This window comes from Bactrocera dorsalis, chromosome 5, assembly GCF_023373825.1.
Source record: "Bactrocera dorsalis isolate Fly_Bdor chromosome 5, ASM2337382v1, whole genome shotgun sequence".
Classification (NCBI taxonomy): Eukaryota; Metazoa; Arthropoda; class Insecta; order Diptera; family Tephritidae; genus Bactrocera; species Bactrocera dorsalis.
Window position 1 is genome coordinate 41,049,772 of NC_064307.1, and position 12,811 is coordinate 41,062,582.

General features: G+C 33.7%; 2 protein-coding genes across 2 annotated transcripts in view; both read left to right on the forward strand.

The window, feature by feature from the left end:
* The first annotated feature begins 296 nt into the window (after positions 1-296).
* Positions 297-3,482, forward strand: LOC105229017 (transcriptional repressor CTCF). The gene is made up of 6 exons (XM_011209058.4): positions 297-417; positions 484-985; positions 1,047-1,989; positions 2,057-2,796; positions 2,868-2,923; positions 3,006-3,482. The coding sequence occupies exons 2-6, from the start codon at positions 682-684 to the stop codon at positions 3,069-3,071; spliced, it is 2,109 nt and encodes a 702-aa protein (XP_011207360.2). The 5' UTR covers positions 297-417; positions 484-681; the 3' UTR covers positions 3,072-3,482.
* A 1,457-nt stretch (positions 3,483-4,939) lies between these two features.
* LOC105229018 (alpha-tocopherol transfer protein-like) overlaps positions 4,940-12,811 on the forward strand; it is a 30,769-nt gene continuing 22,897 nt past the window's right edge. The window contains exon 1 of the mRNA XM_011209061.4: positions 4,940-5,243. The gene's annotated coding sequence lies outside the window, so the exon portion shown is untranslated. The remainder of the gene's footprint in view (positions 5,244-12,811) is intronic.

The following is a 12,811-nucleotide window of genomic DNA, read 5'->3' on the forward strand; positions in this document are numbered from 1 at the left end:
CACAGGTACCAGAGAACGTATAATATATATTATACGTTCTCTGAGTCAGGGTTGTCAGTGCTTTGTCCCAAAAGTTTCTATTACAAATTGTTAACGATTGTAATAGAGTGATATGAGCTACATTCGGAAAATTTAATAAAATATTGCAAAGTATACGGCATTTTGACAGCTTTACCAAAAAATACTATTAAAATATAGATATTAAAAAAAGATAAATGTTAACAAGTACAGAAGGATCAAGTTTGTAGTTAAATAAAATCTGAAATTTAAATGTATCCGAGTGCAACCATGTAAACTTTGTACGCCATCTTTTATTGAAATTTAACTGCAGCTGTCAAAATGAAGGAACACTCATTTTTCCTCTGACGGCAAAAATATAGGATCTATATTTCATCTTTGTTAAAATTTGTGTAAACTGTATTAAATCGCATATTGATTTTAATGTGGCTACCAGTTATTAATTACGCATCGTAATCTCTATAGAAATCAATAAAAGGCAGTCATCCCCACCGACTAACCGAAGGCGAGCGTCGTTCTAGGGATCTTTGCTGCTGACCGCTGTGTGTCGCCCGAAAATCGGCTCAAAGCCTATAAAAGTACTTAATATCGCGCCAAACTCCGGGCGACCTCTGTGAAGAAAGTTTTTGAAAATATACAAGATCGTCAATAAAAAATTGAAGGATGTCTGCAACAATAGATGAAGATTCAGATGGACAAGATTTGGACACCATCATACACTCAATAAATAAAGAAATTGAAGAAGTAACGCTTTGCTTAACTAATGGGTTAGGTGGTGATGAGGAGGCTGAGGAGTCAGTAAGATTATCTCAAGATGGAGATAATAAAGAAGGTGAAGACAAACAATACTACCTGGATGAGGGCGGAAATTTGTTTTTAACATTAACTTCAAGCAAGTCGGATAATGTGCCGAGCAGCACCAAAAGAAAGGCAAAGCCTTTACTGGGAATGCAGACTAAGCGAAAGGGTAAGTTGCATTTTCAACAAAAGATTTTCATAATGTTAATTGCACGAAATTATTTTTTTAGCTGTTAAAAGCAGTACGACTGTCAGCAGTGGCAAGCTTAATATTGAAGAAAAATATATGGTTTATATTCCATCTGAGAGTATTAAAACAGAAAATGAGCAAACTGTTGACGATCCTGCTGCGGTTGATGAAATCTATGAATTCGATGAATTGGAAGAGCAAAGTGGATCTCAAGAGGAAGAAGGTGTGCAGTTGTCGCTATTAAAAGTGTTCCCGGTAAAAAATAAAGATTCTTCCGCTGGTGGTTCAGTCCAATACTCATGTCCACATTGTGATAATAAATTCGATAGACGATTTTTGTTATCCCGACACATGAAAAGCCATTCAGATGATCGTCCATTTATTTGTTCTGTATGCGATCGGGGTTTCAAAACCAATCATACCTTACAAAATCATATTAACGTGCATCTTGGCAAGAAACCACATGCTTGTTTGTCATGTGAAAGTCGTTTCACGACAACCGGCGATTTGGCAAGGCATGTACGCTATAAACACACGCATGAGAAACGTCACAAGTGCACCGAATGCGACTACGCTACGGTTGAGATGAGTAAGCTGCAGCGGCACATGCGGGCCCACACCGGCGAACGTCCATATCAGTGTCCACATTGCACTTACGCTTCACCGGATAGCTTTAAATTGAAGCGACACTTGCGTACACACACAGGTGAAAAACCATATGAATGTGATATTTGTAAATCGCGCTTTACGCAATCAAACTCATTGAAATCGCACAAACTCATACACAGTGTGGATGATAAGCCAGTCTTTCAATGTGCATTATGCCCAACGACTTGCAGCCGCAAAGCGGATCTGCGGATACACGTTCAAAAGCTGCATCATTCGGATCATCCCATACCATGTACCAGATGTGGCAAAGAATTGCCCGATCGTTATAGCTATAAGATGCATGTAAAAACGCACGAAGGAGAACGCTGTTACAGGTAAGCAAACGCACTTTACAAAGTAAATAAAGAAAAGCAATAACAATTAAATATTCTAACTAAACAGTTGCGATCAGTGTAATTACAAATCGATTTCCATGCGTAATCTGGAGATGCACAAGCAAATACATAGCGATGTCAAACCATTTGGGTGTGATGAATGCGGACAAACATTCCGACAGAGGCAATTACTCAGTCGTCATACAAATCTTTATCATAATGAAAACTACACACCGCCACCAAAGCTCAAAAAGACACATAATTGTCCATATTGTAGTAGAGCATTTGCGCACAAAGGCAATTTGGTGCGACACATGAAATTACATGACGCGGCAGATAAAGAATCGAAAACCGACAGAATTGTCAAACTCGGCGATGAGAATTTATTCGATATAGTAGATCCATATGTGTCCGACGTGAACGACGAAAACGACGAGAACGACGAAAACAACGATAACGACGACGAAGCGACCAACGATGAAAATTTCGAAGTATTTGGTGTTATAGAAGAGGTCGAAAAGAGTGAAAACGATTTCACTATAGAAACGATTGAACCGACCACTAGTAAGACGCACGTACCGAACAAAAGTACAGCAGCGACAGTGATATCTAAGGGCAAAGGAAAGGGGAAAAATATAGAAATTAACGTAGAAACCACAGGAAATGGGGATGAAAACAGCGCAGAGGATGATGTGAGTGATTTGCCTAGCTATATGGTGGTGAAAGTTCTAGAAACTGACGATGAATTGGATGACGATGACGGTGAGGGTGAATGTGTCATTTTAACAAATATAGACAACATTACAGGTATTGCTGCTATATAACATTATTTAATGCTAAATTGCCTAAAATGTGTTTTTATATGTTTTTGCTTTCAGATGAGAAAGCTGATGGTCCATCCAAACTAGATGTGGATGAATGTTTCGGTTTTGAAGTAAGTAACTGATGCTGACCACTACAAAGTTTTGTATTTATGTATGTATTTATTTATATAAATATTTTTTTTTTTTAATTAGGAGGACTCTGATAATGTTAATGATATAGAGGAGTCCATTTTGCTTGATATCATCGAGGAAAATTAAGGCGAAAGCATAGTTTTCAATATATTTTTAAGAAAATATATGTATTCTTATATGTAATTCCTTTTGTATTATACAATATGTATGTAATATAACATTTTCGTGTATCTATACATACGTACTATATATACTGATATTCTCGCAAAAATGACGTCAGTGCCAAAATTAAATTTTAACGAAGGTTTTTTTTATAGTTTATATAAATGTGGATTGGCGGATTTCCTTATATAATCAATAATATAAGAATTAAGTCTTAAAATTTGATTTGACCAAAAACTACTGTTTTGGCGCTTACGTCGCTTTCATGTGAAGGGTATTTTTGTAGATGCTTTTAATAAACCAAAATATACGCAAATGCGTACGAAAGAAAACTGCTGCACGAAATAAATATGCCATACAACCAAAGCAATATAATCGTTTTCGTGTCTTTTTTTATAGTTTTTTTTAATCATTTTTTTAATAAACTTTTTTTTTAATATTTTTTTTATTATTATTATTTTTATTATTATTATTATTTTTTTTATTATTATTATTTTTTGTAATTATTTTATTATTTTTTGTATTTTCTTTTTATTATTTTTTGTATTTTCTTTTTATTATTTTTTGTATTTTTTTTTATTATTTTTTGTATTTTTCTTTTAATAATTTTTTTTATTATTTTTTTATAATTTTTTTTATTTGTTTTATTTTTTTTATACATTTTTTATATATTGTTTTATAATTTTTTTTTTTAAAACCTTTTTTTATATTTTTTTGAAATAATGATTTTTTAAATATTTTTTTGAAATAATAATTTTTTAAATATTTTTTTATAATACCTTGTTTTTATATTTTTTTTAAGAATTTTGTTTTATAATACATATTTTTTTTAATTTTTTGGAATTTTTATAATATTTTTTTTTAATTTGTTTTTATAATTTTTTTTTATGTATGTATGTTTTTTTATATATTTTTTTATATACTTTTTATATATTTTTTATATATTTTTTATATATTTTTTATATATTTTTTTATTATAACATAGTTTCTTGTCTAAATTTGAGGCTGTTCCGCAGTCCGTGCCCAACAGTGATTTTGGAACTTATGAGCATTGTTGTTGTAGTACTGGTCCACAGTGCAGTGCTGATAAATTATTAATGTCGAATATATTTGTCTTTTAAATAAAAGAATATAGTTTCCAAAAAAAGTCAAAGCTCACTTTGATTATACACAATACTTTACAAAAGACTTAAGCAAGAAACTCGAGCGTCAGAGGATTGGCATATAACATTAGTTAACATATAGCATTTTGTCCTTTAAATTAACAGTTTTTCTTAGCGGTATATTGAGCTTCAGAATAGTTATAAAAATAATTTAACACGTCATGCTTCGAATAACGAAGATATGTATGTACCTATTTGTATATTAGAGCGGGTCGATTTTTTTTCTATAAAATCTCCTTTGAAAAAATTTTGACTACACCACTGTGCTCAGCCAAGTTCTGCTTTGAAAATTTAAACTCAGCATTCAATATCCGTATACGTGTAAATATGTATGTCTTCCGAAAAGCTGTAAAGGATAAGAAAGCTAGCGTTGTTGCATGGGTTTATCTGCTAGACACTCCTGAAGAGAAATATTCGCACGAGAAAGCTTTGAAATATTATTGTTGGGGCGATTGAATGATACAAAATTTATACTTATATACCGACAAATATATATATATGATGCCTTAAATGTGTATGTGTGTGTGTATAATTACGTTGACGCGTTGACATGTGCTTTTTGGCGTTTCTTTACTTAAGATGCTTGGTTACTTGCTTGTAAAGCCTGCATACATATATACATAGACAGTTATCTATGGTATATTCGTAGTTATTTTTCTTTGCTAGGGTGACTTGTTGCTGCGGGAGGCATCGTGCCATCAAAGCGCTTGCGCAGCAGCCGCAATTCATTCCGCACTTGGCTGTCGGGCGACACAGACGTTTCGTTGATTTCGATTCAAACAAAAGCGCTCAATTCGGATAGTTACTTGCAGTTTGTTGAATAAAATTGTGCACAAAGTGTATTTAGCCACTCTATCGAACGATCCTCCGACCGATCGAGTGAGCGAACGCAGTTAGTGAGCTTTTTTCAGTTAATTTAATTGACATTTTTTTCAAAAGCTGGTGATTTTGAGTTTCAAAATTATTAAACGAGGTATGTAAAAGTGAAAAAGACAACAAAAACAACAAAAAAAATGTATGTATGTGGCTTAAAAACACTGTTGCAATAATAAATGTTTAAAAAATAATAATAAAAGCGTTAAAAAATAAAAAAAAAAATATTTTTTTATTATAAAAAATAATAATAATAAACACGTTAAAAAATTAAAAAAAATGTTATTTTTATTAAAAAAAAAAATAATAATAAAAGCAATTAAAAAAAAAAAAAAATATTTTAATTTTTAAAACATAATAAAAGCGATAAAAAATTTAAAAAATATAGTTTTTTAATTATACAATTTTTTTTAATTATAAAAATTTAAAAATATGTTATTTTTATTACAAAAATTAAAAAAAAAGATACTATAAAAAATTATATTTTTTTTTTTATTAAAAATTTTTCAACAACTTTTTATTTGTTAAAAAAGTGTGTAAATTTCAGTATGAGCAATTGCTTAATTAATAATTGCGCTACGCTCAATGCAGTCGCTTTTAATGAACACCTCAAAGATAAAAGAAAAAAAAAATTATGAAAATCATTAAAAAATATAATTAGTGAACGCCATTAAGAAAATCACTTACAACAATCAATAAAAATATTTGTTGTGTCATATACGCTTTTTTAATAATGTGACTTTTTTCATAATTATTTTCTTATGCAACGCTCTTTGCGCAGGACCTCGTTTAGAAATTTATAGCATTTGCAAGCAAACATCATTTATATATACAAACATTTACCATGTACACGCTTGTATATGTGTAGGTATGCATTTAGCCATCAGATGCAATTGCATGCGACTGCAGCCGTTGCAACGGCGCATGCTCCACTGCATAGCTGGCTTATGTAATTGGTGCTCGATCGCTCCGCTGCTTGCCAGCTATTTTCTATGAAATTTCTATTTCGAGTTTTGGGATTGCGGCAACAACCTGACTCGGCGCACAGCAATGAAAAAATGTAGCACATATACACATATACATATGTATGTATGCATGTATATAAAAAATGCTACTTTGTGGCCGTTGGATTAATCCAAGCGAGCAGAAGAGGCGAAATGTAAACACACAGCTGTACGAGTACAACAAATACAAAAAGTATTAATATAAAGTTGCAAGCAAAATCAAAGTGTCAACTTGTTGCAAATAAATTTATATTTATGCTCACAAATTAGACTGCAGGCAAGTGAAAGAATTGGTTTTTGTTGTGTTTGTGAGCAAATTTTATGACTAGACAATGCTCGTTGTAATGAATTTCAATTAAATATGAAAAAAATCAGTTAGAGAGCGAAAGAGCAGTATTTTAATGTAGTCAGTGAATTGCGTCTGAGTCCGAAAATTGCATCGACTGCCTCATTCCTGTTTCTAATTGTGTCAATTACCACTTTTATATGTGCGAAAATTATGAAAATCTGAGCAATTTTTAGCAAGAGTTTACCAAGCGATTTCCCTTGCTCAACTCTTGTTGGGGAATTATGTTTGGTTTACAGCATTTGGCCAAATATACGAAGGCGGTACTTATCTTACAAAATTAAGTTCGATTCTTCCTCTTCTTTACTGGCGTAGACACCGCTTACGTAGTTTCTTCTTTTCGCCTTGTGGCACCAATTGGAGATTCCTACCGAAGCCTATCTAACTGGTCTTTTCAACGTCTTTCCAACGGAGTAAAGGTGTTGCTAATGTAGCGACAGAACTCTGCCGATTTGAAAGTCCTTGATCGGATAAAAATCCAGGTCCCCTCTGGTTACATAGACCTGACAGTCATGAGAACGAGAGCGCAAGTATTCCTCTTCCCTGCTTCCCGCGGCGGGTACTGAGTCGAATACTTTCAGATCTGGAGTGCTTTCGTCCATTTGTACGACATGAGCTATGTCAATGGGGTTGTATATCTCACACAGCTCATCGCTGCACCTTCCTACGTCGACTCATCAGATGTTGTCATCGTCCATGACTCCGTTTTGCTATCTAATTTTGATACATCATCTAGGCCCTTGGTACTTGTGCCATCTCATCAGCGAATTATTTGAAAAACTGGCAATTTATTTTTTTTCTTTTAACTCGACGCATTTGACCACGTGATGGTACAGTTTCTATAACCGGCACAATGTCATGAACCACAGATTTTGATAAATTTAACATCTGGGGAAATAAATGAATATTTCGACGACGGTCTGATTTCAAAGCTTTGGGCACAGCAGTCAGGCTAAAACAACATCTGGGTAAGCCTGCTTGATCATATCAAACGTCTCTGTCGCAGATTTACCGAGTTTCACACAGAATTTAATGGCCTCTGCTCCAACGAACGGCTTGCACCACTCACAGGAACACATTGAGCGAAAATATTTGCTCGGACATAACTGACCAGCCGCTCATTCCTAAGCTAGGGACGCCCTCTACCTAATCCAGTCGGTGCGCGTACGCTCCGCAGTATAGTCGCGTAGAAAATCAGTGCTTACTTCCGGTATGGAAACAATGGTGGGTGAGGGAACAGACTGTAGCCTAATACAACCAATTTAGCCGTGGCGACATCGTAGGTGGCAGCTTATGGGTTGTCAAAGCCTTCACCACTTGCCATTCTTTCGCAAATTCGACGTCGAATTAGCACAGAAACTCAGCATAATAGACCCCTCCTCCAGGTAGCCGATGTAGATTACTATATGTGTATTCTAGAAAACGGTGGTCTTAAACGGTTACATAACGATGCAGAAACTCAGTCGGATTGCGCTGAAACACTGCTATAAAATGGTCTCACGTTTGCTATCATTTTCCTTTAATGAAACCGAAAGCTTTCTCGTGTCCAATATCATGCGTTAAATTGATACGACTATTACTAACCAGGTCTTTTGAGATACTTACGATATCAGCTATCCCAAGCACCTTCAATTGCCAGTCTGTCAATACGAGATTTGTAAAAACCATTTTGAGATCTCATTGAAACTCCATAAATCAATTTTTAAAGACTACGGTGGATGCAATAACAGTTCCTAGCTAGTGCGACCTATTAAGCCAAAGCGAAGATTTTCTACGCCGGATGAGAATGTTATTTCTGCAACTCGGTGTCATCGAATCGATTCGATAGTTTGGTGCACGTTTTGACTGTTCCTTAGTATCTGGTGCATACCAGAAGGTCCGTGTTTTGTTAACGTATACTCAACTGTGCTTTTCAAAAATAAAAATCTATACAATTGAAATTGCTCTGTTGCCATTTTTCTAAAATCTGTGGATGCCCGCTACCATGCGTGATGAAAACATAACCACCTGACCGATACGGCTGAAATACTCGTATACATTAGCTGTCTAACAGAATGAAAATATTTTTGTGAAAGTACATTTTGTACAAATTTAGCATCACTTTTTTCCTCTAGCTGGCCTCTTGATACGAAAAATTACCAAAAGTTCGGCCTTCTTTGTCTTGGTCTGTAGTCTGCGAGTTTTGGAAATAATTCTTTACGGGTTTTATTATTCAATCTTCACTTTACGCGTAATGGCAACCTTATTCTGCCATCAAAAGGCATATAGATACAAATATTATCACCACTCGTAGGCGGTAAAAAAATTCTGGGCAAAAGTTAGGTTGTATAAAAACTGCTCTACTCAACCGCCAGCGATTCCATGAATGCCATTTTAATGTATATATATAAATATACATATGTATATGTAATACATAACTATTAAATACGTAATGGTTAATAATTCAAAACTTGGCACGTGCCAATCTGCAAAGCATCGAAATTTATTTATAAGTTTGCGCTTAAATTCTAAATAAATGTTTTAACAGCTGAAAGGGTTAAAGGCGGCCCAAATGTATACGTGCCTAAATCAAATTACCCACACATACAAATCACATTTCATCTAACATTCTAAAAATGTATATCTTCGAAATTCGTATTTTATGTAAAATTCTTGTTCGACTTGCTTTTGGTAATCTTTTTCTAGTTAACTCTTTGCTAGTCTCTATTTATAAGATTCTTCTCGTTACTTAATTTGATTGCAGATGCGACAAAGGAGACTTGTATTGAAGTTATCTTTCCCAAAATACCATATAAATAGCAACAATAAATTTGGCACGCACTTTTTCGTATATTATATGGTGAATGGCATATTGACTTTAACTAGAACATACTTTAGCCAAAGGCTTAGTAAAGGTGATTTTTATAAATATGCTAATTTATGCTGCTATTTGTATATACATATACAAACATTAATAAAGGAAGATACGAAAATACACTTATATACATACATATGAGTATATCATTAGTTACAACCTGTTTCTTATAAACCTATGTATGTACATATATATATAAATGTATGTACTATATGTATATATTTTTTTCTGTTCTCTAATCGATAACTTAAAATAGCATCATTTTGCTGAATCATTACCATAGGGGCACAATTTATCTACAAGTATTAACGTCAGTGTTATTCTACTAATTTCTACGAAGCGATTTCAGGATTTTAGAAGTTAAGAGAAGATTTAAAGATATAGAGTTCAAAGCTACTGCAAGCTAATGACAGAAAATTAAACGTTATTTGTCGCTCTTCAAAGTTACGCGATATGTTTTTCTACCTATTTCTGCAATTTGCATGTCTCCTTTAAAATATTGGTTTTTTTTGTATTTCAACTACTACCGGGAGAAATTTATCGCTACTGGCTGCTTGTTCTCACTTGAGAACACCGCCTTGAAGCTATGGCAGTGGACAAATTGTGAGAAGCCTTTTCTTGGAAGTTATTTAGGATTTAATTTCTTATTTTCTTCGGAAAAGAGATCGAACACAGCTTAAATGTCATCTGTCTAGACTCCGATTGTGACCAAACACAAAATAATAAAAGAAAAAGAGTTATAACAATTCTTATTAATTTTAATATGGGCGGCAGACGCCTTACAAAACCATGTGGAAGACTAATATTTGCAATTCTCAAGTCTACTCGATAAAAGCCGGGTCAATGTTTTGAGCTTAAGGGGTTTTAAAATGACGCGAGGTTACCATGTTGTGCAGATATAGATGATTTTATGTTTGCTAAACGAACCTAATAGTAGATTACCTATAAGAGGCTACTTATTATGAGTTGTATTCCCATAAAGTCTCTAAATGTAGCTAATGAGGAACTAGAAAACTGATTTTCGACACTATTGATATTGAAAGGAAGATATTCTTTAATTAAGGTGTTGGTTTTTACAACTTTAGTCCATTGAGAGAGTTCTGCGTAGACCAAAACAAATGGTAGTCTGATGGTGTGTAAGATCAGGGCTATATGGTGGATGCATCAAAACTTCCCAGCCAAGCTTTCCCAGTTTTTGGCGAGTCATCGAAGATGGGTGTAGTCTAGTGTTGTCCTAATGGAAGACGAAGCGCTTTCTGTTGATCAGTTCTGGTTTTTTTCGATTGCTTGCTTCAATATCATAAGCTGTTAACAGTAAAATGTAGAATCGATCGTTCGACCATGCTGGAGTTGGAGCAGCTCATAGTGGATGATTATTCTCCAGTCTCATCAAACACTCAGCATAACCTTTCGAGGCGTCAATACTGGCTTTGAGATCATTTGTTGGGCTTCACCATGCTTGGATCATGATCTTTTTCGCACATTATTGTGACATTTGATCCACTTTTCGTCTCCTATTACCATTCGCTTCAGAAGTGGTTCGATTTCATTTCGTTGCAGCAAAGAATCGCAGATGTTAATTCGGTCCATTAAATTTTCCACAGACAATTCTTGTTGTACCCAAACATCTAGCTCCTTTTTGTAGCTAGCCTTTTTTAATTGGTTCAAAACCGTTTGATGATGAAGGTTAAGTTTCTTAGCGATATCATGGCTGCTTATGTGACGCTCCTGGTCAATCCTTTCCATAATTTCATTGAATTTTATTTAATGATAGATCGACCAAAGCGAGGGTGCATCTTTCACATCAAATTCCCAGAACGGAAGGAGCGAACCATTGTTGTGCTACACGAACTGATACAGCATCGTTTCCGTAAACTTCACAAATTTCATAGGTGGCTTGTGTGGCATTCTTTCTTTTTTTATACAAAATTTTCAAAATATAACGAATTTCTTCATTGTTTTCACTCTGTTTTGAACAGCTGTAACTGTAACTGTATTTTCAACTTTCCCGAACTGAATTTAAATGAAGCGTAAAATCTCACCTTCATCTCTAACACTACAAGTGTATGGTATGACACGATGTGGTTGGTAACAGTGAAATACGAAAATACTTTTATTACTCGACTACCAATATTACAAAACTGTCTTCCGAACAGTTTAAATGAAGTTTTAAATTTGAAAAAATTTTATTATTATTTTCTATTTAAAGTAAGGTAAGAGTCAATATATATTTATTTCCACCGGCTTAGGCGAGACTCGATAGAGGAACCAGTAGTTTAACACATAATAAAATTACAATTTTCAACTCGGTCCTATTAACTCGACTTTATTAATATTAATTGCCCATAAAATTTACAGAGAATTTTGAATTGTTCTGTGGAATACAGCAAAAATGTCTGTTGAAGTTTAATTGCTAAGATGCAAAAATTTTGCTTTTTTGGAAATTTATTTCGTTTTGTCTATAACGCCTACAGAAAACAATTAAAAATTTTAATGCAAATGCTTCAACAATAAAATTGTGTCAATTATAAAAGAGACTATGAAGTGATAATATTTTTTATAGCGGAAAATCAGCTTCTTTGCCAATGAAGGCTTTTGTACACACATATTAAATATGTACGGCTCCATATATGGTAAACGTTGCTCTGGTGATAGAATGCAGATGCTATTAGTAAAGCTGCTAACAACTGTCAAAAAAAACTGTTTAAAAAAAAATTAAATACATACATACATGTCCCAAGACAGACATAATTAAGCACGAATGCATTTCGCACACCGTGCGCATTTAATTATTTAATATTTTTCTCTCATTGCAACTTTACGGTCCCTTAAGCCCCATTTAGTTACCAAGGCAAAGGTCACCGGCGATTGCTTCACAAATAGTGGAGTAGTGGAAATGTTAGTATTTCCCCAAATACCAACAACAAATTGAACTTCGATTTTATTTTCTGTTTTGTCACGCTTACGCTACTCATTAGCTCTAGTAGATTGTTTAGCGTACTAAATCTACTGAAGCTAATGAGCAGCGTACAAAAATAAAATAAATCAAACGCTTGTGGAATTGCATAGGCGAAGCTGGCGAGTAATTAACGTGAAAAATTTTCATTATAAATATTAAAAAAAAATTAAACCAAACTAAAATTATATATATACAAAAATTTATATACTCATACCCCTATATACATAGGTATATGTTGTAAGGCGTATTTTAATTACTTTGAATATGTAAAACATATCTACATACGCACACTTGTAAATAAGTTAAGACTTGTTTGTTTCATGTAAATGCATTTAACATCTGTTTACACCTGTGTTATTGTATAAACGCTCACACAAAAAGCAAAAGGGCACCGCATGCGCTGGCTCTTAATTATATACTTATGTATATACATATAATAGTATATAAAACGCATTTTTCAAAATCGAGCTCACTGATAAACGTTAACGTTTGAGTAATTTTACAG

What these genes read in the sequence shown, in the direction of transcription:
- LOC105229017 (XM_011209058.4), top strand. Translation starts at nt 682, where the DNA reads ATGTCTGCAACAATAGATGAAGATTCAGATGGACAAGATTTGGACACC. An exon ending in AATGCAGACTAAGCGAAAGG is followed by an intron (nt 986 to 1,046) that starts GTAAGTTGCATT and finishes TTATTTTTTTAG; the next exon opens with CTGTTAAAAGCAGTACGACT. An exon ending in GAAGGAGAACGCTGTTACAG is followed by an intron (nt 1,990 to 2,056) that starts GTAAGCAAACGC and finishes CTAACTAAACAG; the next exon opens with TTGCGATCAGTGTAATTACA.